General features: G+C 51.9%; 1 protein-coding gene across 1 annotated transcript in view; it reads left to right on the top strand.

The window, feature by feature from the left end:
* MYO16 (myosin XVI) overlaps positions 1–25,222 on the top strand; it is a 250,269-nt gene that overhangs the window by 85,007 nt on the left and 140,040 nt on the right. Inside the window, 6 exon segments of the mRNA XM_037528697.2 lie at positions 504–629; positions 7,576–7,651; positions 8,116–8,269; positions 13,831–13,981; positions 16,399–16,509; positions 20,960–21,025. Coding sequence (XP_037384594.2) covers positions 504–629; positions 7,576–7,651; positions 8,116–8,269; positions 13,831–13,981; positions 16,399–16,509; positions 20,960–21,025 — 684 coding nt within the window.

The following is a 25,222-nucleotide window of genomic DNA, read 5'->3' as shown; positions in this document are numbered from 1 at the left end:
GCTCTCCAAATGACTGCGCCCTTGCTAGCCTTCCGGCCCCCTTTAGGGCTCCACATGCACCCCAGTGTCACACTTTCTGCTCGCCCCTGTGTCTTTGACTCTCCCTCCTGTAACGCTGTACAGTGCCGGGACTTTAGTTCTAGTCAGTACCTGTCTGGATTTTGGGCAGGAATAGTAAAGTATTGAATTCTCATCTCGTGCCTTTGAAGTCCTCAGAGTGTCGCCAGGTAGAACCGTGGAGAACAAGGTGGGGATGGCGTGACAAAGTGCCCCGTCAGAGCGGAGGGAGATAATGAATGCGTAAGGGGTGAACCTCTTTTCAGGGTGTGACGACATCCATTTATCCCAAATTAATAAAATTAACCCTCTCTATCCCCTCTTTCACAGATGTCTGTATTTTAGAGTCAGCATTTTAATAAACAGCTCTCTGTAAACCACAAATAAACCGTATTGACCTCATCTCTTGAGTTTTCGAGCCAAGTGACAGGCTCTCCCTGTTGCAGTTACACATGGCGAGTGCCAGCGGCTACAAAGAGGTGGCGTCTCGGCTTCTGGAACACGGCGGGGACCTGAACGCGGCAGACGACCAGTGCTGGACCCCGCTGCACCTCGCGGCTAAGTATGGCCAGGTAAGGCGCTTTCCTGGATGGTTCCTTCAAAATAGTTTCATGATCAGTGTGTCGTTTCAGATGTAACTTTATTTTTCTTTCAAAGAATGTGTGAATCATTACGGAAATTTGCTTTTAGTGGCGTATTCTTTCTAGCCAAGTAGCTTTAGGGTGGAAAGAAAACCTACTTCAGACGGGCACACAGAACCATACTTGCCCTGGGGCTGGAATCCTTGGAGAAATAATTAAAACCAATAAATATTCTTTATAGAATGAACTTAACACTATTTTCTTAATATCAAACCGGCTGCATCAGCTTCTCATTTCATCAGTGTGTCATAATTCAGTTTGCTACAGTTTGTGGCTCTCAAGCAAATTTACATTTTATCTTTTGGTTTTCTCTATAAATTTCATTTCACTTTCATGAATGAAGCGTGGGTGGCTGGTTTCTTTCTCTGAACTGAATTTTGGCTTCAGAAGAAGCAAAGTCTACTTTTAAAAGACTTGCATGGATGACCGTGGCAGAGCAGTCTTTAAACCAACTCATCAATCTATCTGTAAAAATATATAAAATGTCTTGTGTTAGAGAAAGTCCAGGTGTAATAATATGAAAGAAATCACTCAATTTTACCCACACGCAGATGTGTGAGCTAGACTTGCTCACTCCCCAACAGTGTCTGGGAGAACAGCCACACCCTTTACATGTATTTATTTATTAAATCTCTTAGGCGCTCACCAGTTTGCAAAGAGTCTGCATAAAATCCGAGCAGTGCAATTGTTGAAAACATTTGCATTTTAAGCATTTTGGAAAAAGTACATTGCTTAGGGAAGGACTTTCGAAAGAACAAAGGTGTTATTTGCTCTGACAGCATTTCCTATACAACAAGATTCATTCTCTCAATAAATCTTTTTAATAAGCTGCTTAATCTCCCCGGACTGTGCTTCTAGCATGTGAGTGCGTGTGCGGAAATGGGTGCGTGAAGGGGTTGAGGTGGCAGGTCAGTCCCTGGCCTTGGGTCCCACCAGACAACAGAGGCTTCGGGGAAGCAGAGACTCAGTGACTATCACATGGGGGTTTCGTTGGTGGATGATAGAGACGTGGACGCAGAGGCCAGTGTTTCCTGGAACACACAGTGCCGGCCTGTGTCCGTGATGGGGAAGGGTTGCTCTGGCAGCACCTGAATCTCCAAGCGAAGGAGGACTCGGTGAATGCCGTGGAATGCTGCCCCGGCTTGATTTGGATCGAGTGTCACGTTGAAAAATAACACGTCAGCTCCTAGCGCCACTTCCACGAGATCATGGGCTCTGGGGGGTGGGAGGACTCGCTGTCCTGCCTCTGGGAGTCCTCCCTTCTAGGGGTCCCGAGTGAGGTCACCGTCCTCCGTCCACTTTCGGAGTTCCTCCTGCTGCCACCCCCGGGAGAGGCCAGTGTAGGTTGGTATGTTTACAAACCTGCAAAGCTGGTGTTTTAACACAGAGTGTTTGAGAAATATTCATTTCTGAAGGCCTTGTGAGACCAGCCAGTCATGGCCGCGAGTCGGGGCACCCCACGAGGCCTGCCTGGGGAGCAGAGGGACGGGCCAGCTGGCAGCACGGCCTTTACCGGCGTCTGGTCATCTTTGGTGCCCGGCCATGACCGTGTTCTCCTGACTGACATTTTGAGGGAACCTCTAAATGATTCTCTTCTACTCCCTGGAAGTTTTACTGTTTATAGCCGAAAATTTTGACGTCATGGCAGAAATGGCCTTCAGGAATGTTATCCCTCAGGTGAGCAGAGGAAGCTGCAGATTGTTTTCCCAGAACACGCGTGCGCCTGAGTGTCCGGGGTCAGCGTCCTCTGTGGGACCGAAGGCGGAGCCCTGTAGGACACGTGAGGCGCTGTGTGTCTGTTGTGCAGAAACGGAAACTTGTAGCCAAGACAGAATTCTCAATGCCTAGAGCTCCCTCACACGATAAGAGCAGAGTCGGAGGAACTTGTGTCACGGGGGCACATTTTATATCAGCATGACAAAAGAGCAATGAATTCACGAAACTAATAAAACAGGTCGCCACGTGCATGAGTGGGCAGGTGGTTTCAGTGATGAAGACTTCAAAGAACGTCTTCTACCGTCACACGTAACAAGAAAACAATTACTGGGCCTCCCTGGTGGTGCAGCGGTTGAGCGCTGGGTTGTGAAGCTGCCCGCGGCCTCTGCGGCGCCAGTTCGATCCCCGGCTGCTCCCCGGCCACCGGAGGAGGGTCCCGCATGGCGCGCAGACCTTCCTGCCGCCCGCTGCTCCCCTCAGCAGTGTCCTTCGGTCCTTCTGCCTGCTCTGCTCCCCGCTCTGGCTCTGGTGAATTCTCTCACCTCCCGCGCTTCTGACTGTACCCAGTGCATGTAAAAACAAACAAACAAACAAACAAACAAACAAATAAATAAAACATGCCTCTAGGGGGAAAAACAAAAACAATTACTTAATGATGAGCGTCTGTGCCGGCGTGGCGGCCACCACGTGTGGTGAGAGAGAAACGGGCCACACAAAGGCCGCAGGCCACGGGCATCACACGGAGGGAGCACCCTGGTCGGGGTGGAGAGGACGAATGGCAGTGGCGCTCGCCCCGCTCACATGGCCCGTCCAGGGAGTCCCCGAGCTCCGGGCTTCCTGCATCTGTGTTTTCAGCCTGGAGAGACAAAATCGTGCACCCACAGGGAGCTGGGACTCTGCGGCCAGAGCACGTCGGGCAAGGGACAGTGCGGATGGACGTGTCGGCCAGGCCAGGGCTGGAAGCCAAGCTCTGACTTTGGAATCGGTGACTCCAGCATCAAAACTGTCCTCCCCGATTCAGACACATACAGCAGCTGTGAGGTTTCGAGCAAACTGCATCGCGGTGATTTTGTCCACAGACTGCTGAACGCCATCTAGAATTATTTTTACAAATTTGCTCACCCGTACAGATTCCATTTATATTCAATTTGGGAATGATATTTTAAGGCGTATTGTTACTTGAATATCAATTTACATGCATGGGAGATTTATAAGTCTCGGAAGAATTCTGTGAAGAAGGGCACCTCTGTTGAGAAAAGAATGTTTCCGAAACACCCCCCCCCATTTTTGAGAGAATAATGGCATTTTTTGGAGATGCAGCAATTTCACTTTCTTGTAAATATCTGACATAAACACCTTCCTAGTTTATAATGTATAACAGCATTAATTATTTATATTCATACTGCTGTGGTGTATGTGTATTAAAACTACCCTTTATAAATATATTAACTTTTCCAGCAAGAAAATAAAAGATGTTGTTCTTGTCTAAAGCTGAGAGCGGAGTAAGTTGTGGGAGCAATAAGTCTTGGCTGTTTACGATTCTTCCCTGAGCTCTACACTGAGAAAAATTTCTTCCTCTCCTTGTATATATTTTAGTGTGTATAAAATATAGATAACAGGTTTGGGGAAACTGTCACCAAAAATTCTAAGGAAATAGTTGTACAAATGTGCTCTCACACAACTCGTGTATGTTGGTGGTCAGAGACGTCACTTGTACTTCAAATATGTTTCTACCCAAACTCCTAAGAATTGGTGTCCTCAGAGTTTGTTTTCTCTCCTTATATTTCTCATTTGCTTTGGAGAAAACTGAAGGCAGCGCTCCGGCTCCCCCTGCGCCGCCCACAGGATGCATTCGTGACCTCCAGGCTGTTGCTCCCCACTCTTCTCAGCCATCACCGCTCTTTGGGGGTCTCCGTGCCCCCCACCCCATCTTCTCTCGTTCCTCTCCCTCTTGGCGACCGCCGGCGCGTGCTGGTCCAGGGTCCCTTCTGCACAGAGAACTCGCGTCTTGTTTCTTCACGGAGAGTAGCAGGTGTTGCTCGTCTCTCTCAATGGGCCGCTGGGCAGACGTGCAGAGAGCAGGACCCTCCGCGGGACGCCGGAGACGCCCAAGCGAGGATTGTGCACAGGAAGGGCGCAGGTGGAGATGCCAGGCAGAGCCAGCGCCGCAGGGAACGCCAGGAGAAGGCTCTGTGGCGTGGACCGGGGAGGAATCCGCAACAGGACGTCCTGGCCAGGCGGGAGCGTTTGTCCAAGGGAGCAAGACAGAGCCGCGTTCAAGGAGAAGTCCTAGCCCACGAGTCAGAAGCAGAGTTAATGCTAACGACAAGTTACGTGTTTTCCTGGCTTGGGGTGTGCGCCGATGAGTGTGGGACCACACAGCTGAGTTCCAGGGCCCCGAGCTGTAAACCCCCTGGATTAAATGAGGCCACAAGGGACCTAGGTGTGCGGCTACCTCCACTCATTGCTAGTTTCATCTTTTTAAACAGGTAATTTAAATGACAATGAAGGAGTCAATGGTGCTCAATTTAGCCAATTTGAAATACAGCTCTGCAAAGGCTGCCTAGGCCGACATCCAGCGACTCAGGCGAGTCTAAATGTTTGAAATGCACCGTCTGTTTGCCTTGTAGTGTTTCTCTCTCGGTCCAGCCCCTCCCCCCCACCCCCTCCTTGTTGGCAAAACTCTCAGCAAGGTGAAGACCAAGCCGTGATGGGGCCTGCTCTCTCTCCCTCTTCTCCTCTGAGGAGATGCTCCGAGCAGCGCTTGTGAGGGTCAAAGCAGAAGTGCCAGAATGGAGCGCAGGTTTCCCCCGCGAAATGAAGGCATAATAGAGTTATTCCGATTTGCTAGGCTCATTCTTGGTTCTGGGAATGCACTTACCGTTAATTCACATAGAAGGTTTTCGGAGCATCCTCAGATCCCTGAAATAACCTGCCTGATCCTACCAGGGGGTCCCCGCCCTGCTTTTGGCGATCAGGGAGTCCTGTCGGCCCTGGGTCTCCTCACCCAGCTGTGACCCCACCGCCCTGCCTTCTAGCTGAAGCTCGTGGGAAATACTTAATGAAAGGGAAGGGATTCCCCGAGGGAGAGACGTGCCTTTCCCCACACACGAGTGCTTATGTCTCAGGCCTGAAATAAAACGGATTTGCTTTCACTGTTGAAGATGTTCATGTAGAAAACATCCTTCTGTTAGTCCCCGAGCCCTTCCTGCCTTGCAGCTGGCACGGTGGGGAGGCGGCGTTGGAGGGGCCGCAGGCTTTACTCCGAGGAGCTCCGTGCCCAGGGAGTGGAGTGGAGAGATGCCAAGGGACAGTGACACTCACATGGTCTCGCATTTTTGCAAAGCTGTGCCGGCTCTTCTGTTCGCTGCTCTCCTTGCGTGTTGCTGGGAAGCAAAGGCAAACTCACCTAGTGGGTGGCTTTACTCCTTTCCCTCCCGTTCCTTCTGCTGCCCGCCTCCGGCCCGCCTGCTTCCCCGCTCCTCTCCCTCCTGCCTCCCGCCTTCCTGCCTTCGGGGTTCAGAAGCCGGCAAACCTCTCAGATCTTTAATATGAGAGAAAACATCATCCTATACCCACTTTAATTCCCTGCAAACCTGTATTCTATAGTTTATTCTTTAGATTTCAAGAATTTCCCTGTCTTTTGTAAACCTTTATAATTTGTATAATTTGAAGTAAAAATAAACCTGGAAATCTAAGCACCCCGTTGTAGCATTAAAAACATGCGCTCTCCTGTGAAGCTGTCCGCGGCCTTTGCGGGGCGAGTTCCATCCCCAGCCAGCTAGGGATGGTGCAGCAGACCTCTCCTGTCTCGCCTGCTGCTCCCCTCAGCAGTGTGTTTCAGTCAGTCTGCCTGTTCCGCTCCCTGCTCTCTCTGGTGAATCCTCTCGCCCGCCGTGACTCTGGCCTGTACCCCACTTCAAAAAAATAATCATGCGCTCTCCAGGAATACACTTGACAAAAGACGGATTTCTAGTGTTTTTAAACCACTAAGTATGTGTGGTAGCTAAAGTAGTCACCATATGACATGACCACAGTACCTGTCTGTGTAAATCATCCCCGCCCCCAGATCTCTATAGCCTTTCCCGTGTAATGAAATGTCCACCCTCAAATCCAGGCAAAAGCGGGAAGTGCCTATGACCAGCAACATTATCTCGAAGGGACAATTGAGACTTTTTCCATAAAGAGATGATGGCACTGGAGCCTCCCCAGTGGTTTTGATCCTCAGCCCCTGTTTCCCAAAGAAGCTCTTGTGCGAGGGCCTGAGAGAGCGAAGCGGGAGGTTATGACGGCGCTGCCTGTGCGTGGGGACACGTGGCGGCCACTGGCTTGGACATCCACGGAGAGGACGCGCTCGCGCCGCGGCGTAGTGGTGAATTCTGTGCAGCCAAGTGGGCGAAACTCGGTTAAATCCACCAGCTCTGGGGACTCCAAACTGCATGGCCAAGCCGTGACAGCTCGCGCGGGACTGCAGAGCAGATGTAGGTGTCTGCACACGGAGGGGACCTGCTTAGGGGCTAGAGATGGACAAGCAGGTTGAGCGATGCGTTGTTGGGGTTGCACCGTCCGTGAGGGCCGTGCGCTCTTGGACACAATGCTTGAGTGGCCAACTCTGGAAAACCGGGAGAGGGACGGTGTGGGGAAGGGATACCCAGAGACCATGAAAAACAAAGCTGGGTGAAAGGAATGTGCTGAGACTCCACTGCGCCCGTCCAGGGCCTCACGCACAGCATGAACACGCTTTGCATTTGTGATGTTTTATAATAAGATCTTACCAATGCAGTCATCTTCCCCCCGTGCATCATGCTTACAACTTGAGATCGTTTTTCGGACACTTGATGTGCCTGTGGGTTCCTACGTCCACAGTGCTGTCACCCATAGACAGTGACCCTCAGAGAAGCTTGCGTCAGTCACTAAGCAAGACTCTGCTATCCCAGGCTTCACATCAGATGCTGAGATAAACCTGAGGGAGTTAAGGGAACCTCTTCAAGCCCTCGGTGATTTATCCCTCATTTGATATGTTTTAGTTTCCATGCTTTTGGTGCTGACCACAGGTGTTCCGACACCCCACCCCCAGGAGCCCCCACATGCCCGCTGAGTCTACCACGGCTCCCCGGTGCCAGCCCCGTGCTTACTGTCTCTGTTATGTCTCATGTTTCAGACAAACCTGGTGAAGCTTCTCTTGATGCATCAGGCAAACCCAAACCTCCTGAACTGCAATGAAGACAAGGCTTCAGGTAGGTGGCATGCGCCCGGGCACCTGCAGCTGCCGTCCCCTCCCACACCCCGAAGTCACTCTTCCATCCGGGTGATGGCTGCAGGAGAGCCGGCCTGGGCGGGCAGCTCTGTGAAGGCCACCCGTTAAGACAGGACTCACGGGCGCTGCCCCTGACGGGATATTCGAGAGCTGTCGGCCTGCGGGGACTTTGTGCTCGAGCACCGTGAGACCGGAGTGCACTGGTGTTGGCTGAGCTCACGCGCAAGGCACCTCCCACCTGAGGGCTGATCGAGCTGTGCTCTTGCACCCATTGCTCGTGGGGCTAGTGTCCTTGCACTGATGGCGCGTGGGTGCCCTAAGTTAAGCTATAAGGCACCTTGCACTTCATTGCGGTTTGCCTCGTGGCCTTTAAGCTTCAGCGTCACTGAAAATAAGCTTTCCCTGGGCGCCGCCCACCTCGCCTCTCTCCCCTGTCTGCCACAGACGTGGCTGCGTCGGACCTCATCGAGGACATGCTGCTGAAGGCCGAGCTCGCCTGGGACGAGAGGACGCGGGAGGCGGGCCCCGGGTGCCCCCCGGCGCAGGAGGACACGTACGAGGAGATCGATCACGAGCTGCCCGCGTTTGCCAGTAAGCTGTAAGTGCCTTCTCTCCGCCCTCGCCCCCTGACAGCTGCCCCCTGGTCTCCTGACTGCCGGTGACAGGCCTGTCTGGACGGAGAGCTGGGGACGGAGCCGAGTCGGCACACTCAGCGCACAGTGTCTGGCAGCAGGGACCTGAGCGAGCTCTCGCGAACCCCCCGGCTGCCTGCAGCGTCACTGTGCCTTCTTGACTGTCTTCCTTACCCGCATGCCAGGGGCCTTTCTGCCCCCCAGCTAGCCTGGCAGAACCCGAAGGGGCGCAGGAGACCCCTTTGCGCTCTCGGTGACCCCTCTTTCTAGCAGCCCAACTACAAGTCACATCTCCCACCCGCCATCAGCTCAGACTCGCGTTTGGTGAAGACTCTGCGGCCGTCGGGCCTGAGCCAGGATGAGAACGTGCCCCGCTCTCCCCTCTCTGCAGCGACTGTCTCTGAGTCAGTACGTACGCCATGGCAGCTCCTTGATTCGGGGTGCCCCGCAGTGCATGTCTGAGCTGCCTGCCAGCCAGCGGGCATCAGCAGGCCTCCCTTGGCTGCCTGGTTTCCAGCTCATGCCCAGCACGAGCAGGTTAGGACCCGCACCCCAGGCCGCAGCCACGTAATCCACGCTCTGGTCTGCGAGGACTCAGGCTCACTCTGGCTCCTTCTAGCTGCCACTCTGCCCTCACGCCTGCCGGCACCTGCGCTCCCCTCTCCTCCCGGCTGGGCCTCCTCGCTGCTCTCCCTGCCCTTAGACGCAGCTCCCCTCTGCGCCTCGCTCCCTGCTGTTGCTTCCACTGCTAGAAGTTTCTCTGGTGCCAGCTCTTGTTGCTAACATCCTGTCTCATGGGGACCTTGTATTGGGTCCAGAAACTCTGCTCATGCCTGCTTGGGGTGGAAGAGGCCACCAAGCCCTGGGGGGCTTTCGCTAATCCCTGGGGGGCTTTTACATACCACTGGGGGTCTTTCCCTACCCCCGGGGGGCTTTTAGTTATTAAGCAGAACAGCGTGATGACTGCTGACGTCCCCCCGCGCGGCCACCTGGGAGAATTCACTTAGTCCTCAGGGCACCGCCTAGAAAGACCTCATCACCGTCCTCGTGTGCCCGTCCCTGTGGGAGACCGAGAGCTCAGTCTGTCAGCTCACGTCACACACAAGGGCCAGCCTGGCATCGCGTCCGCGATAAGCCCTTTTTTCTATGTGATTCTAAAACATGCGGTTTGGCCTCACGGAGGGACCACGGCCCTGAGCCCACCGTGATGACAAGTCGGCCCTCGGGGCCCTCGGGGGCACTGAGTCTAGGCTGCGTTTAGCACGACAGCTCGAGGAGACACAGGCAGTAAGAAGACGGTCCCGACGACAGGCGTGATGCGTGTGGGGTCACTTGGGGTGCACTCGCCGCTCAGCGTGGAGACCCAGGCGTCCGGGCCGCCATCCCCGCCCGTGCCTGCTCATCGCCGCCCCGGCCCCCATCCTGGTGATCAGGAGCGCGGGCCTTACACGCACGCCACAGGGGAGGCACTTCTGTGCGAGTCCACGAGAAAATGCCGGCGCAGTGATTCGCCAAGGAAGCTGCGTCTCGCCTGAAGACCCCCGCCTGCAGCAGGAGTGAGATTTGGAGGGAAATTTCACCAGGCACACTTCCTCCAGAGAAAGCAGTTCTAGAAAGAAACACCTTCGACCTTGGTGAGGGGTTCAAGCATCTTCGTCTGTGATCAGCCTCAGGATGCCCAAAGTCCACGGCTGCTTCTTAGGTCTTTTTAAAAATAGATTTATTTATTTTATTTTTTGTGTAGAACTAGGGTACAGGCCAGAGGTGCAGGGGGTGAGAGGATGCACCAGAGACAGAGCGGGGAGCAGAACAGGCGGACTGACTGAAATGCACTGCTGAGGGGAACAGCGGGGAGACAGGAGAGGTCATATGCGTAGCCATGTGCGTAGCTCCATGGCTGGCCGGGGATGGAACTCGTGCTGCAGCGGCTGTGGCCAGCTTCAGAGTGCTGTGCTTCACCCCTTGCGCCACCAGGGAGGCCCTGTTTTCTTTTTTCATGCTACAGACTGTGTGTGTGTGCATATGTGAGTGTGCGCCAGTGTGTGTGCACGCGTGTGTATTTTAGCGCTTGCCCTGAAACTTAAGTTGTACCCAATTCTGTCAAATTTTATTCTTAAAAATACCGAAAGTGCAGAATAGTAAACATGTCCTCCATTTAAATTGAGGATAAGTACTATGACATGCAACTATTTCACATAATACTTTCCAGCAAAATAAACATTTGTTAGACAGTCGCTTCTGCCAGTGTAACATTTGACATTCAAAATTAGTTTGGGATCATTATTTTATCTTATAGATGCAGAAAAATCCAAATTCCCGACAGTAAATAGTTAATGTGGCTGTGTTATAAGGATGAAAAGGCTCCTCTCCATATGCTGCTTCTTTATTTATCTTGTCAAACTGTTATTTCTAACTTCAATTATGTATTAACTTCAACTATTGCTAACTTCAACTACCAATTAAGTGCTGTCTCTAACTTTAACTGCTGCCCCTAAATTGAAAACTCCTCGCCAGACGGTCTCTGTCTTAAAAGACGATAAATCCATCTCAAAGACTTGGCCGGGAATGTTTACAGCCTTTTGTTCCCTGAAGTTTTTAGGTGACATATCACTTGTCACTGTAAGACCAAAATTTAAATCGCTGCTTCCAAGCAGAAAAATACTAATTGTTTCAAGACGTGCTGTTTCTATCACGCGGCGCCATTGTCGTCCAATTAGTTATTTAGTATTTGATCAAACAGCATTTGCAGTTTTACTTTTAAATGCGTATTTTAACCATCGCCATATACGGTAGAAACATCAACAAATGAGAAGACTAGCGGGAGTCAGCTGACAAGACTCCTGACTTTTCGGGAATCTGCGCCAGGCCGGACCTTTGTCAGACAACATGAGTCTCATGGCCCCGTCAGTTTCCCTGCCGGGTGACTCAGCCCCTGCTGCGGTTACTAGGAGCAGGCCCGGGTTCTGTGACCCGCGGTGGTCAGTGTGTGGATGACTGTTCCGGGTGACACTGAGAGTGTGTGACGGGACCATGTGTCAGCGTCACGGATGTGCAGGGCTCGCCACACACCTTGCATACCTCGCACACCTCTTCTCACCCTCCCGCTTGCACCGCAGGGGCCTGTGCTGGGAGGTGGCCTCCGCGGTCAGGCAGTCGGCAGCTGCCTTCGGCCGGGCCGTGTTCCTGGGCCCTTCTTCCAGAGCGCGGCTCTCGGGGGCCTCTGGACACAACCACAGCCGGGAGATGCAGGCGAGTAGCCCGGCAAGCGCCAGGCCCTCCTCAGACACCATTTGGACAGGTGAGGTCGGCCTTTCACCTGCTGCCGTCCGGGCTCCACCCTCCTGGCAAGCCACAGTCTGTCAGTCACTTGCTACTTTAAAAGTTTGGATGACAGGGCCTCCCCTGGTGGCGCAGCGGTTGAGTGCTGGGTTGCGAGGCTGCCCGTAGCCTCTGCAGCGCCACTTCGATCCCCGGAAACCAGCGAGGGCCCCACCAAAAAAAAAAAAAAAAAATTTGGATGATACAAAAATCTCTGCTTAGTTTCCTTTTTTGTTTTCTGACAACACGGAAGGAGATGACGGACGTGAGCAGATGAGTCAGGAAATATTGCGAGAGCTGAGCAGGTGGGTGTGGGTGTAGACCAGAGACCCTGGAGAGGGCTTTGGGCTCAGCTCCCACCCCCGCCCGCCGCCACCCAGAGCTGGACTGTGCGCCCCGGCCTCGCCGCCGCCCCTGCGGGAGAGGCTGGACGGCAAAGCCCACTGGATCGCCAGGTGAGGAGGGAGGCGCCGAGTGGCGCGCGGTCATCACAGGGTTTCGTGAGGGGCCACTTCAATGATGAGAACTGTGGGGACATCGCACCGTCCTCAAATATTTGAAGGGCTCTCCTGTCCAAGAGGCCGGGCAGACTCGGGAGCAGGGGGTGAAGAGTGCAAGTCACAGCAGGTGAGAGACCCCGGCACTCCCAGAGAAGAGCTGCCTGACACCCTCTTCCCAGGAGCGCACGGACCCTCGAGCCGCGTGCGCCCAGGCGGCCCTGGGCAGGGACCCGGGGGGGCCAGTCGGCCCAGGCCAGCTCCGGCCGCAGGCTCGCACCCAAGGAGGGAGGGCTCGGGGCTGCTGGCTCAGAAGCCCTGGGCTGTCTGATGGGAGCAGCTAGTGAAGCATCAAAATAAATGGAGAAAGGGAGTTTCTAGATGACAGAATTCTACAGTGTTCACGTGGACGTTCTCCCCCAGTCGGCTCTCGGGTGAACACGGTGCTGAAGAAAACCCCGCAGGAGTGTCTACAGAGACGCACAGATTCTAAAATGGACATGAAACGTTAATGACCTTTGTGAGAAAAGCGACCAGGTCGGATGAACCCCCCTCCGCACGCACCCCCTTCCCTGATTTTTCACCTCTGTGTGAACCAGGGTGGCCCCATCCCGGCGACACGGCATTGGGGTCCCCACATACCCCCCTCAGATGCAGTCCCAGCATTTGAACAAAAGCTCCCAGACAATCGGCTGGGGAAGGCGTCCTTTTCAGAACTCGCCCTGGGAACATGGGCGGCCGGACGGGGTCCCTGGGCTCGTAGGGAACCGCGCGCTAGAAGCAGCACAGGGCTCCCCAGCACCCCGCCAAGCATCAGACGGTAGCGTTTCTGGAATAAAACCTAGAAGAGTCTGTTGACTTTAGGGGAAAAAACCTCTTAGCTAAGACACAAGAAGCACAAACTAGAAGAGAAAAAATTACTCTTTGAAACACACTTTAAAAAGCGACAGACAAGGCAGGCCTGGGAGGAGCAACCGGCCGAGGGTGTGTCTGGCACAGGACTTGACTCCGGAGTGTTCACCCCACTGAGCTGACAACAAGCATGGCCAGACGATTGGAATCGCACCTTGTCAAGGGAGAGCTACACACGTCGACGCTGAAATGCCACAAAACCACGGCAGGAACCACCGCCCACGCCGGACTGACCAAAAACCAAACCCGGCGGGGACCGGCAAGGCGAGCCCCGAGCCGCGGGCCTCCGGCTCCCGCGTTATCTTACTCGGGCCCCACGTGTCGCCTGCGATCCCACGGCTTTTTAATGACGAGGTGAACAATATTTTAGTTTTGCTTTGATTCATTTAATGTTGCTTTCAGTTGTTGGCAGTCAGTTTCCTCGTTACCACATCTGCTTGTTTTTGTCCCGGTGTCAACCTTCGTTTTAGGTGGCCGGGTGGTGTGTCTGGAGCCGCCGTCTGTCCACTCACGGGCATTCTCTTCTACACTGAAGACATACGTGTATTTGTGTTTTCAAGGAGAAATTGAAGGAAATTCAGAAAACGGAATTAATGGAAATTGTAGATGAATGGAAAATGTAGATGAATGAATGGAAAATGTAGATTCCTTCTGATTTCTTTCCCTGCAGCATTGAGAAACCTTTTTCTTTTTTCTCTCCTGAATAAGACAAGTTTCTGGAACGCGCGGTCCTGTCCTGGCATTTTTGACGGAGACGGCAGGCCAGAGGAGACTAATGCTGGTATGATTCTCTCACGCAGCAACCCCCTGGTGCTGCCGATCGCCAAGCAAGACAGCTTGTTGGAAAAGGACATTATGTTCAAGGACGCCACAAAAAGTCTGTCCACGCGACAGTCTCAGGACCACACCCTGGAGATCGCCACTGTGAACGAGCCAACCAAGCCCGAGCAGGTAACCACACCTGAGCGCCCCAACCCCAGGCAGGGAGCCACGCCTGAGCGCCCCAAGTCTGGGCAGGTAGCCATGCCTGAGCCCCCCAAATCTGGACAGGTAGCCACTCAGACCCCCTGAGCCCAGGCAGGTAGCCGCGCCTGGGTCCCCTCATAGTGCAGGCAGGTAGTGCGTGTCCTGCCCGCCATGCTGAACACCCTACGTTCAAAGACAGACACTCCCTACCCACCCCCGCCAGGGCAACCCCCGTGAGGACATGCAGAGGGCAACGCCATGTTTAGATCCCATTGGTAAGTCGCTGTGTTTATCCCTGACATTGTCACCTGCAACTGCTGTTGCGTGTTGCTGTTTGCGGACAGAACGAGGGTCACCCCAGGACCCCAAACCTGCTAGATGCGCAGGTTCTGCCACCTGGCACAGAAAGACAAAACATGCTCTGAGCGTGTAAGACTTTCCGTGGAAGAGAACACTAGTGGAGCCAGGTGCGCGGCAGGGAGGGAGGTGAGAGAAGGTAGTTTCCAAAGGATGCGCCCAAAGCTGCTCACCCGCTGGCGGGGGAGCGCCCAGCCTGGCAGGGTCGGCCCACGCATGGCCGGTGCCCCTCTGATGGGGATGCTGACATGGGGTGCCTTGTGGAAGGGGACCTGCTGCAGTGACCCAGGGAGGGGGACCTCTGTGCCTTCCATTCAATTTTGCTTAAACTGCTCTAAAAAAATCTTTAAGAAAAAACAAGATGTACACATGACGCGCAGGCTCACCCCTGTGTGGCGAAAGCAGGAGACGTGTCTCTCTCTCTCTCTCTCTCTCTCTCTCTCTCTCTCTCTCTCTGCTCTTTGCGACTGTGTCTGGGCCCCGACAGCAGTGGTGATCTCTGCTGTTTACTGGAAACGAAGAGGAAGCCTCTGAATTCAGGCTTCCTGTGTGGTCCGCGTCCTGTCCCTGAGGTGAAGCCGTTCACAGATGACACAAACACGGGTATAAAATAACCCTGCGGACGGCATCAATACAGGCGTAAAATGCAAATGCAGAATCAGGCTGTGAACATTCATGCCAAGCATACAGTTAAACTTGCTCTTATTAAAAATCGCCTGTGAGCCTCGGTGAAGCTCTAGGATCGTGATAAGAGTCTTGTTCTCCTGCTGTTGCTGGGCAAAGACAGCGCGTGGAAGTCTGTCAAATACTCACCTGTCGGCTTTGCCCTGGGCGCCCTCTGCACACAGCATTAAACCTTGCCTGTTCCTAATTTGCAAATAATAGATTTTCATTTAACTAATCCGAATTCATCTCTTTTTTTAAGATTTATTTATTTTTATACAAGAACTTGGGCACAGGCAAGAGGTACTGGGGGGTGAGAGGATCCACCAGAGACAGAGTGGGGAGCAGAGCAGGCAGATGGACCGAAATCCACTGCTGAGGGAGCAGCGGGGAGACAGGAGAGGTCTGCTGCACCATGTGGGTTGCTCCCTGGCCGGGGATGGAACTCATGCTGCAGAGGCTGCAGTTAGCTTCATAGGTTGCGTCTTAACCCCTCGCGCCACCAGGGAGGTCCCAAATTCATCTTTTTATTTTGAAATATTGCCTGATTTTTAAGCGCTTTCACTCTATTTTAATTGGATTGAATTGCACTTTCTCTTTCATTTCATTTTTTCTTTTTTTTAAATAATAAATTTTATTTTTATATTCCCCATACAATTGCAACCCCCCCCATTCTGACCCCAATCCCTCCCCTCCCGCCCCCAAATGCCCAAAAATAGATGACTGGATCAAGAAGATGTGGTACATATACACCATGGAATATTACTCAGCATTCAAAAATAAAATTTCATTTTTTTCTTAATGACAGAATTAGCTGAAGCTCACAGCTCCTCTCATCTCTAGAGAGATGCCGGGCAGAGGGACTCAGGAGCCGATTCTAGAGTCGACCCTTAGACCTCGGCCTCCTCCTGGCTGTGTGGAGAGTCGGCTCCTGCCCCGGCGCCTTCCCTGCCCGCAGCGCTGGGCGAAGCTGCTGCTTGGGCTTTGGAACCCCCACGAGGGCTCGAGTCCGGGCTCTTGTCTCGTGGGGACTCAGCACAGAGCAGAGCCGCCCAGCAGATAAGGGGTCTGGCAGGACGTGACTGCTGGGATGATAGTGACAGACTTAGTGATTTTAAGCGCTGGAAGGGAGCCCTCGAGGGGCGAGGGAGAGAGAGAGAAAGCAGAGCTCTGGGCAGAGACCAGGGGTTCTCCTGTGCATGCATGTCTCTCTCTGAGGCTGTGGGGTCTTTTCTCCCGGATGGACCAGCCGTTTCATCTTCTAATAATGGCTTCAAGCCCCCCGCGGTCCTTGAACGTCGGCCACGCCATGCCACGGGGCGGCCCGCTCTGGAGAGGGCTGACTGGGGAGCAGCGAGCACTGACCGCCTCTGCCTTTCCAGGTCAAGCTGATGCCGCCCGCGCCCAGCGACGACCTGGCGACCCTCAGCGAGCTCACGGACGGCAGCCTGCTCTACGAGATCCAGAAGCGCTTCGGCAATGACCAGATCTACGTGAGTGGCCTGCAGGGCGCCTCGCAGGGCCGTGGTGTTTCGGGCAGCGCCAGGCAGACTTGGTGGAGTTCCGTTCCCTCCCCGGTTCTGCTAGAAGGCAGGTTCGGCCCAGACTGAAGTCCCGGCTCCTTCCTGCCCAGCAGCCCTGAGGGCAGGACCGGGTGCAGGAAGGTCCTGCAGGCCGCTGGTCTCCTGCCTCTGTCCCAGACAGGGCTCTGCGAGCGCGTCCCCTGCTGGGGCTGGGAAGGAAGCTGGGGGAGAGGGCGGGAGCAGGAGAGATTCTATTGTTCCTCTAAGTCACCAGGCCTCCTCCTTGTACATCATTTATGCGCGCATCTCTGGAAATGGGGTCGGGACACAGGAGAGCGATTGCAGGCGGTGTGGGGAGCTGATTTGCCGGGTTCCAGCCTCGTCTGCCCGAGACGTCCTAATGCCACGGGCCGCGTGGGCACCAGGCACGCTCCCACCCCATCTCCGTCTCTCCCTGATTTCGTTATATTCAACCCAGAGCAATTCAATCAGCGCGTCTTTAGAGAAACCTGATTATGCCCGTCTGCTGGCCCTCCTTGAGAACACCCGGCTTTCCTCGTCTACTGGGAAATTGATTAAGCAATTTTCGTGTAAATGTGAAGCCTGAGATGTCCTCACAAGTAATGAATTGTCAGGTGCTGATTAGCCTATGAAAATTCAATACGGCCTCTTAATGCCCGGATAAGTCGCCGGCCCTGTAAGTACGCTTAGAATGAAGCGCTGCCATCAGAATTCACGGAGTGGCGTCGTGGGCACGCGGCGGGGAGGCCTGACGACCTTGGTCTGTCGCCGCCCTGCGATGAGTGTCACGTGCGCCTCTTCTGTGGCGCGTCTCCTCGGCCGCCTGTTTCAGGATCTGTTCACTCCCCTCCCGTCTCCTCCCTCGGGCCTGCCTTCTCCCCCTGCACGGCATCTCTGGAAGACGGCAGCTTGAGTTGTCTGAACTTCATTTCCTTCGTGCCTCGGGCGGCTTCGTCTCCGGGTACCCACCGCATCGGGGTACCCCAGGCTTCCCGGGAGCCCCGCAGCCCCTCCCCAGCACCTTCTGCTCACCAGAGGGGCCTCTCTCCCCTTCAGTCTGAGCTCACGACGCCCTCGAGTGATTTTTGTGCCGAACAAGTGTGATCTTGAACCTGCCCACCTGAAAACTTCCCCATGGCTTATCATTCTTGGTGGAGGATGACGGCAGAACCTGTTAGGGAGTCTAGAATCTTCTGTGAGGCCCATCAGGATCTGGCCTTGGCTGGTGGACTTTAACTGTTTCCCTTCCAATCTGAGGGGCCCTTCCTACCCCACGTCTTGCTCCACCTACACTCACCTGACAAAAGCCCTGTCTGAGCAGGAAGCTTTCTCTGTGCTTGAGGGTCAGGTCCCGAGTGGTTGTCTGTAGATGCTTCTCCCCACCGGGGGGTCATCCCCTCCCGTGACGCCCCCTGCACGGAGCTCCGTGAGGCCGGGCCTTGCTGGACACTCATCCAGGCGCCCGATGGTAAAGACCTTCTCTCCACGCCTGGGCCTCACTCTCCACCCAGGCACCAGCTCCACCGCTTTCCTACCCCGGGGCTCTCTGCACCTGCACAGTCTGCATGAATATTCCCTGCTTTTTTGAGGTTCATATGGAAGATAAATTCGCCACTGTGGGAGGCACGGTTTTCCCTCTTCTGTGAACCAAAGACAGGGAAGCTCGAGGATCCGTTTGTGAAGCGTGTTCTTAGGCCCTGGTCCCGAGTTCACCTCCAGCGGGCAGGGGCCGTCCACACTGCGGGCCAAGTCAGACTGAGTGCCCTAAGTTGGCCGTGGCCGCTGCTCCTGCACCCTTGCTGCCACCGGCCTGTAGTGAGGGCTCGTCCAGACACTCTCCCAGTGATCTGAGGGTTTAATTCACTTGCCGCTGCTGAATTTAGTAAGAAGTGGTGGTTGCATTTTGTGTGTCTTTGTCATTGTCAGTTTCGTTTCTTTAGGCATTTGAGCCTTGGTCCTGAATCAGGGCTGAGTCAAAAATATTTGCCTGTTTTCCTCTTGAAGTTCCATGATGGTGACTTCCACACGTAAAGTATCTTGCTGCTGGGGGGTGACTTCACCGCGGTGAAAGAGGGGGTTCGGGATTACATTTTCCACAGGGGTTCCCCAGACACACTGCAGCTTCGTCGTAAACCAGGGGCCCGGGGAGTAGGTCTCTCTCCCGAACCTGCCTTCTGTGGGCCGGGTCTGTTTGTCAGTGCCAGGACGTCCTGCTCAGAACAGCTCTCTGCTAAATCTTAATATGGAGACGCTTCTCTGGCCTTGCTGCGAAGTATCTCGGCTACTCGTGATGCCTGCACAGTCATGGGTAGTTTAAATCAGTTTATCACTTTTAATTAAATGTTCACCGGCAAATTTAATTAAGTTTTCACCGGCACAGCCTCCAGGACACAGGCTCGTGGTAAATATTTGAAATGTCTGCACATCACTAAAATGAGCACAGTGAGAAACCAACGCTCTGCGGCGTCTTCTCCTTAGAACACCTGCGTCTCCCTGTGCTCATTCTAGCGAGATGAGGCTGTTTCCACCTTCTCAGAACATCCAGACTTAGTGGCTGAAACGGGGTCCTGCTCTCTCCGTGTTTCCATCCCGGGGGGCTCTGTGGAGGAGTATCTTGGACCTTTTCTCATTTCCTCTGTCTTGGAGGGTGTTGTCCAGTTTGCTAGAATTTTCCAAAGATCATCTTTTGGCTTTTGTTTTCTATCCCATGTATGTCCGCTCTCTTATTAATTATTTTTGTGTACTTTCATTTTGGTATACATTATTTTCGTACCATTCGATGGATCCTTGAAATGGGTGCTTAGATCATTAATCATCTGCCTTTTCCCTAACAAATGCACTTCAGGGGATGATTTCCATACCAAGTTTACTCTTGATCACAGCTCACAAGGTGTATGTCACACCCAAATTTGTCCTCCTTCTAAGTATCTCCACATTTCTGTGAAATGTATTTTTCTTAAAAATATTTTCGCTTTGAGCTGTTTGGACTCGTAGGCTAGGAACAGATGTACTGTACATGTTTCAAGTATTTGGTGACTTCCTACGTGTCCGTAATGGATTTCTCTCCTAATTCCGTCCGAGCAGGGAACGTGTTCTGCGCACTCAGATCCCCTTGGTGGGTGCACCTGGTCTGTGCTCAGCTTACAGGGGTGCAGACCACAGTTGGCCAAGTGTTCTGGATCGGTCAGCAAGATCATTTCTTTCAAACTCTTGTCTTCTTGTTACATGAGTTACTATGAAGAAAATGTTGAACTGTGAATTCCTGTTTTTCTTCGGTCAGCTGTTTTTGCTTCATGTATTGGCCTCCTAGAAATTTAGAATGACTGATGTTGGCCTCGTAGAAATTTAGAGTCACTCTGCCTCCCTGGCTGGTTTGTCATGTTATTGCTGTGAAGCCTCCTACCCTCCTCCCTAGTGCCACTCCCTAAAGAACATGTTCTAGAACTGAATAGTCTAAGTCACGTTTTTGTTGTTATTATTGTTTGCATGCTTGTCTTCATCCTTTTACGCTCAAATTATCTCAGTCTGCAGAGTTAAAGTCTTTCTTTAAAGTAGCACATGTATTTTATTTCAGTTTATAGTAATTGTTTTCAGTGAGAGTGTTCAGTAGCTTGACACTGATGGACTCACTGACGTGTTCGGGTGTAACGCTGTCACTTCACTATTTGATTTCCATGTGTTCAGTCTGATCTTTGTGACTTTGTATTTCATTACTGGTCTGACCTGAAGAAGTATTCTACTTGCTTCCTGGGGTATATTAACTGTTTAGTTATACAGTTTATTGTGATGATGTGATGGCATAGAGCTCATTACCTAACCATTTATTTCTTCCAGTATGTTTTCCATGTGTTTTTTTTTTTTTCTGGTTTCCACAAAACCTCTTTAATATGAGAAATTCCTACAATCCAATCATTTCAGTGATTATGTGTTCAGTGGGATAAACCTATGTGTTTTATTTTATTTGAATTTGACTTTTTATTTTTAAAGATTTGTTTATTTATGTAAGAACTGGGGTACAGTCAGAAGCGCGGGAGGGTGAGAGAATTCACCAGAGCCACAGCGGGGAGCAGAACAGGCAGAAAAATGAAGCACACTGCTGAGGGGAGCAGCGGGTGAGACAGGAGAGGTCTGCACACCATGTGGGACCCTCACCCGACGGCCGGGGATCAAACCCGCGCTGCAGAGGCTGCGGGCAGCTTCACAACCCAGTGCTCAACTGCTGCGCCACCGGGGAGGCCCTTGAATTTGACATTTTATTTATTTACACATTTTAAAACAATTTGCAAAATATTAAAGTATGATCTTTGCTTGTTTGTTTGACACAATGATTTTTAAAATACGTGATGTTATTTTAAAGGTGCTTTGTATGAATGAACTGTCCATCCTTTCCTTTTGACAGACTTTTATTGGGGACATCCTCTTGCTGGTTAACCCATTCAAAGAGCTGCCAATTTATTCCACCATGGTGAGTATAAGATTTAAAATATCTTTCCGCAATATAGAGTGGTGCTCACCAGACATATTATCTAAAGTGGCTGGTTAAGAAGAAAAATAAAACAATAAATGTCGTCAGACTTCTCGAGAAAGTCTCGGTTTCAAGGCTGTGAATGGTGACTTTAATACACTGAGACAGCTTGGGAAAGGGACGTTATTTTTTCACGAGTTCTGTGCACTCATCATGTGTGATTCTAATGCTAGAAGTCACTAGGCAGACTTCTGACATCACACACGATGTGCTTGTGTTCGGGGATCTCTCAAAGTTCCCAAAGAATCAACGAAGTTCTTAGAGAAAGACCCTATGAGCACAAGAGAACCCCCTTACTGACCCCCCACCCCACCCCAGCCCTGCTCACCAAAGTCGGTGTCGCTGCTGCTTTAAAACCTCATGGAAAGTCTCCCGCTTTCACTTGCATCCCATCCTCTCCCCCGTTATTATTCAGTGTAAGATCCCACCTCATTTCCATTGTGATGTATTCTTGGCTGTATGAATTCTATAAAAATCTGAAAAAATTTTCCACATTTGCTTCTGTTTGTGCTGTTGCGTGGGAAGGGAATACTGGCGGATCTTCTGTTCTTTTGAAACTACAGATAAAACCATCTGATAACTTGTGCCTGATAAATTGGGTAATGAAAATAATGATAATAATAAGACAGAAGTAACCTAATAACTCGAATGCTAGATAATAATAATACTTCTGGTAATTCTAATCTAATCATAATATCTAACCGTATCCGAATCTGTTTCCAGTATGTGGGTTTTGTCAGTTGGTTTCCATGACATGGCCATGATTCTGACATTTCTGGGATGTTGATTGAATACCAGACCTTTTATATAAGACATTATAGAATTTGAGATGGTGCTGTCTTCTTTTACGCAAGTTTTGTTTTTATCTGTGGTGGGTAGATAAATTCCAGCAGACCATCCTGACCCAGTTATGGCCCTCTGGCACCCCACACGTCTGGAGGAGTGGGAGGCTGTCTCCCCGGCGTTGCGAGACTGCCGAGAGCTCTGTGCGCATCCTCCAGCTCCCTCGGCAGAATGGCGACGTATGATGAGAAAGAGTTCTAGAGAGGAACTGCTCGGTTAAATGCCTTTCTAGCTGCTTGGTGATTTTCAGGACTTCTGATTAGGTTTTTAAGTTTTCCAGCTTTTGGAGTTGCTCACGGTGAGATAATTAGCCTGAAACCGGCTACTTCATCACAGCTGTGTGATCAAACGTGCCCTCTCTGTTTCTGCCTGTTTGTATTGTGGCGGCTTCAGGAGATCATCTGCCCTCAAACACCGAAGCTTGACCGGGATAGTGTGCGCGCTCTTATGTAATTCTGTATGTGCTGGGGGTGGGGGGAGGCAAGAGAGAGCAAAAATGACATTTAAAGTTAACAATTTGTCACCCTTGATTGTAGCGTTAGGAAGCATCTTATGACAAAAGCCAGTTTTAAATAACCCAGTAGTATCTGTACGTTCATAACTGTCATTTAGCTGCGTCTGTGGGTCTGGAGCCCAGATTCCAAGTGGGAGGGGAGACGTGGCGTGACAGAGCCATAGCTGTGTTCTGTCTGGGGATGGACAAAGCCTGTTATTTTGTTTCTGTTTTTGTGTTAAGGACTCAGCAGTATGACAGTTTTATGGCTTTAAACTATAGGTTGTATTTATAGTTCTTTCAGAAATGCTTGTTAGTAGAGAAAAAGGACAGATCCATTAAAAGACATATTTCTTTATTACTGTGGGAATAAGATGTGCTTAATTGAAATCTTTGCCAAAATAGTTCATAAAGACTTAAAATAATGAATGCAACATATAAAATCTATGTCTCACCCTGTATATCTATTATTTCCAACTGGCTCCAGCATAGACTATAAGAGGAAATAAATATGTCTTTGGGGAAAATATGCACAGATACAAAGCTTACCATGAATTATCCTCTCTTTACAAGTCATCATGAAATTTTACTATGTTTGGTGCTTTTAAAATGTACATCCATCAAATGGAATCAAGTAGCTTGTACTCTCCTGCTTGGCAAGTAATAACCCTTAAAGTTAGAGATGGCGGTAGAGGAAAGGACTTCATTTTTAGACTGACTTTCTGGGTGTCTTCTGTAACGACACTAGCGCCGCGGAACCTCAGCTCAGCTGTGCGTGTGCAGACCGGGTCAGGATCGCTTCATTCTCCGGTGGACACACGGAGGCAGTTTAATTTCTTTGCGTGTATCTGTTGATTATAAATACATGTGTTTATTTCAGAGCCTGTTTCGAGAGGGCTTTGAGGGGGAGTTCTCAACACTTAGCTCTTGGGGGGGGGCGGGTGTGTGTGTGTGTAGAGTAAATGCAAGTGATCAGGTTTTTTCTGCCGTCCCAACATTAGCATCAATGATCGACACCTGTGGTCTTACACCGGGCCTGCTGGTGGACCGGGCCGGAGTGTGGTGTGAGTGTGCGTAAGTGGGCACACCTGGGCCTGGGGGCGGAGCATATAAGGGCGGAGGCACAGAGGTGCAGCAAACAGAGCATGGCGGCAGAGGACTGTGTGGCGGGGTGCGGTGGAGGCCAGAGAAGAGACCACGAGAGAATGGCAGAGAGCCCATGACATCCCTGCCTTCCCTGCAACTTATTGCCTCCTACAAATGGTGCAGAAAGATCAATAAAAGCCTGAAAAAGCCTCTGAGGGAGCCTCCTTTTCCTGTCTGCCCGGATCATAGAAAGCCTGTTCCGTGTCTTGCACTACTGGGTGGTAAAGTGATTAGCAGAAAGCAGGGGGCTCCTAGATGTCTGAAATGATAAATTCTGTTCAAGTGGTTTTGCTTCTTCTTGTGTTGCTGAGTGTGAGAAGAGCAGGGCACAGACAACGCGTGTGATCATGGCTGCAAAGGGGAGCAGACCACGAGCCTGAGTCTGCGCGTGCATCACCTGTGTCTCTCGGGCGCCGCGCTCCGCACCGTAGTAAGTCTTTACATAACATTTCTTATTTCTAGCAGGTCATTCATCATGCTTGTGGAAGACTGTGGGCAAACTTCCTTGGGGACTCATATCCTCGCCTGCAGCGAGCAGCCTTATCTACTCGGGCCTTGCTGCCGTCAGCAATGCTGCCCCGGGCTAACGAGCACCCAGCAAAGGGGCACTTGTGGGCCAGCGAGAGCCAGTCTAATGAAGTAAAACCAGCAGCCACAGGTGATGGCTCATCGCCGTACCCACAAGAGGGAGTGCAAGGAGAAATGAGAAGAGCGACCGGATCTTTGGAACTAACTTTATCAGAAAAGCTGCCTCGTCACCAGGAACAAGAATGTGTTGTCAAAGCAACGAGCATCCCTCGAGCCTGCTGCATACAACAGGGCTGTTGGGGGCTTGGGGACGCTGCGAGGGGCTTCCTCCCCGGTAGGAGCCACGCAGCATCCCGGAGGGAAAACACGAAGAACCTACAAGGTCGCCTCGGATTTCTCTCTCTTATGGCAACACTGACGGGTACCCAGTTGTCAAGGCAGGGGGGAGGAGAGGGAAGCTCACCGGGCTTCACATGGAAATGAAACGTGATGCGAGCAGAGAGCAGATCTTGCAGAGCGAGGACGAGTCTGACGCGGGGAAGGAAGCATGTTTTGGGGAACTGTTAGCGCCGGTGATGGAGATGAAGACATGCCAGGCCATTCAGAGGAGTCCGTGGAGCGATTCGTGAAGTTGAGACGTTCAAAAAGTCGAATGACTGAGAATCTGGTGTAGGACAAGATTATAAATCTAATTTAGAGTTTTGATTTTATTTTTCAGAAAATAAAGAATTATCCAAAAAAAGGAAGTCTGGTCCGCGTAGCGTTTGTAGGTCTGTTTATTACATCCGTGTGAGGAGGGAGGACACAGAGGCGAGACTGGCCCAGGCGGCGAGGTAGCCCGAGAGGGGGTTTCCTGACAGACCCGGAGCTGCAGGGACAGAAGGGGGACTCTGCAAGACACGAAGTCCTAACCACAGAATAATTTTATTTGAGGAATAATTAAGAGGAGCGAGTCAGCAGGTGGCGTGGCTTTTGAATTCTGATTCTGAAGAGTGAGTTTACGCAGCCATGAAAATGCAAGAAAAAATGAATTCACGGGGCACGCTGGACATGTGTCACCTCGAGTCCACCCTGCGGGGTCGGCCCGCTGCTCAGGCCCTGAGACCTGCTGCTCTCGCCGTTCTGTG

This window comes from Talpa occidentalis, unplaced genomic scaffold (genome assembly GCF_014898055.3).
Source record: "Talpa occidentalis isolate TD23 unplaced genomic scaffold, MPIMG_talOcc4v2.1 talOcc4.5, whole genome shotgun sequence".
Taxonomy (NCBI): Eukaryota; Metazoa; Chordata; class Mammalia; order Eulipotyphla; family Talpidae; genus Talpa; species Talpa occidentalis.
The sequence above is the reverse complement of the archived record's forward strand: the minus strand, read 5'-3'. Positions and strand labels throughout refer to the sequence as shown.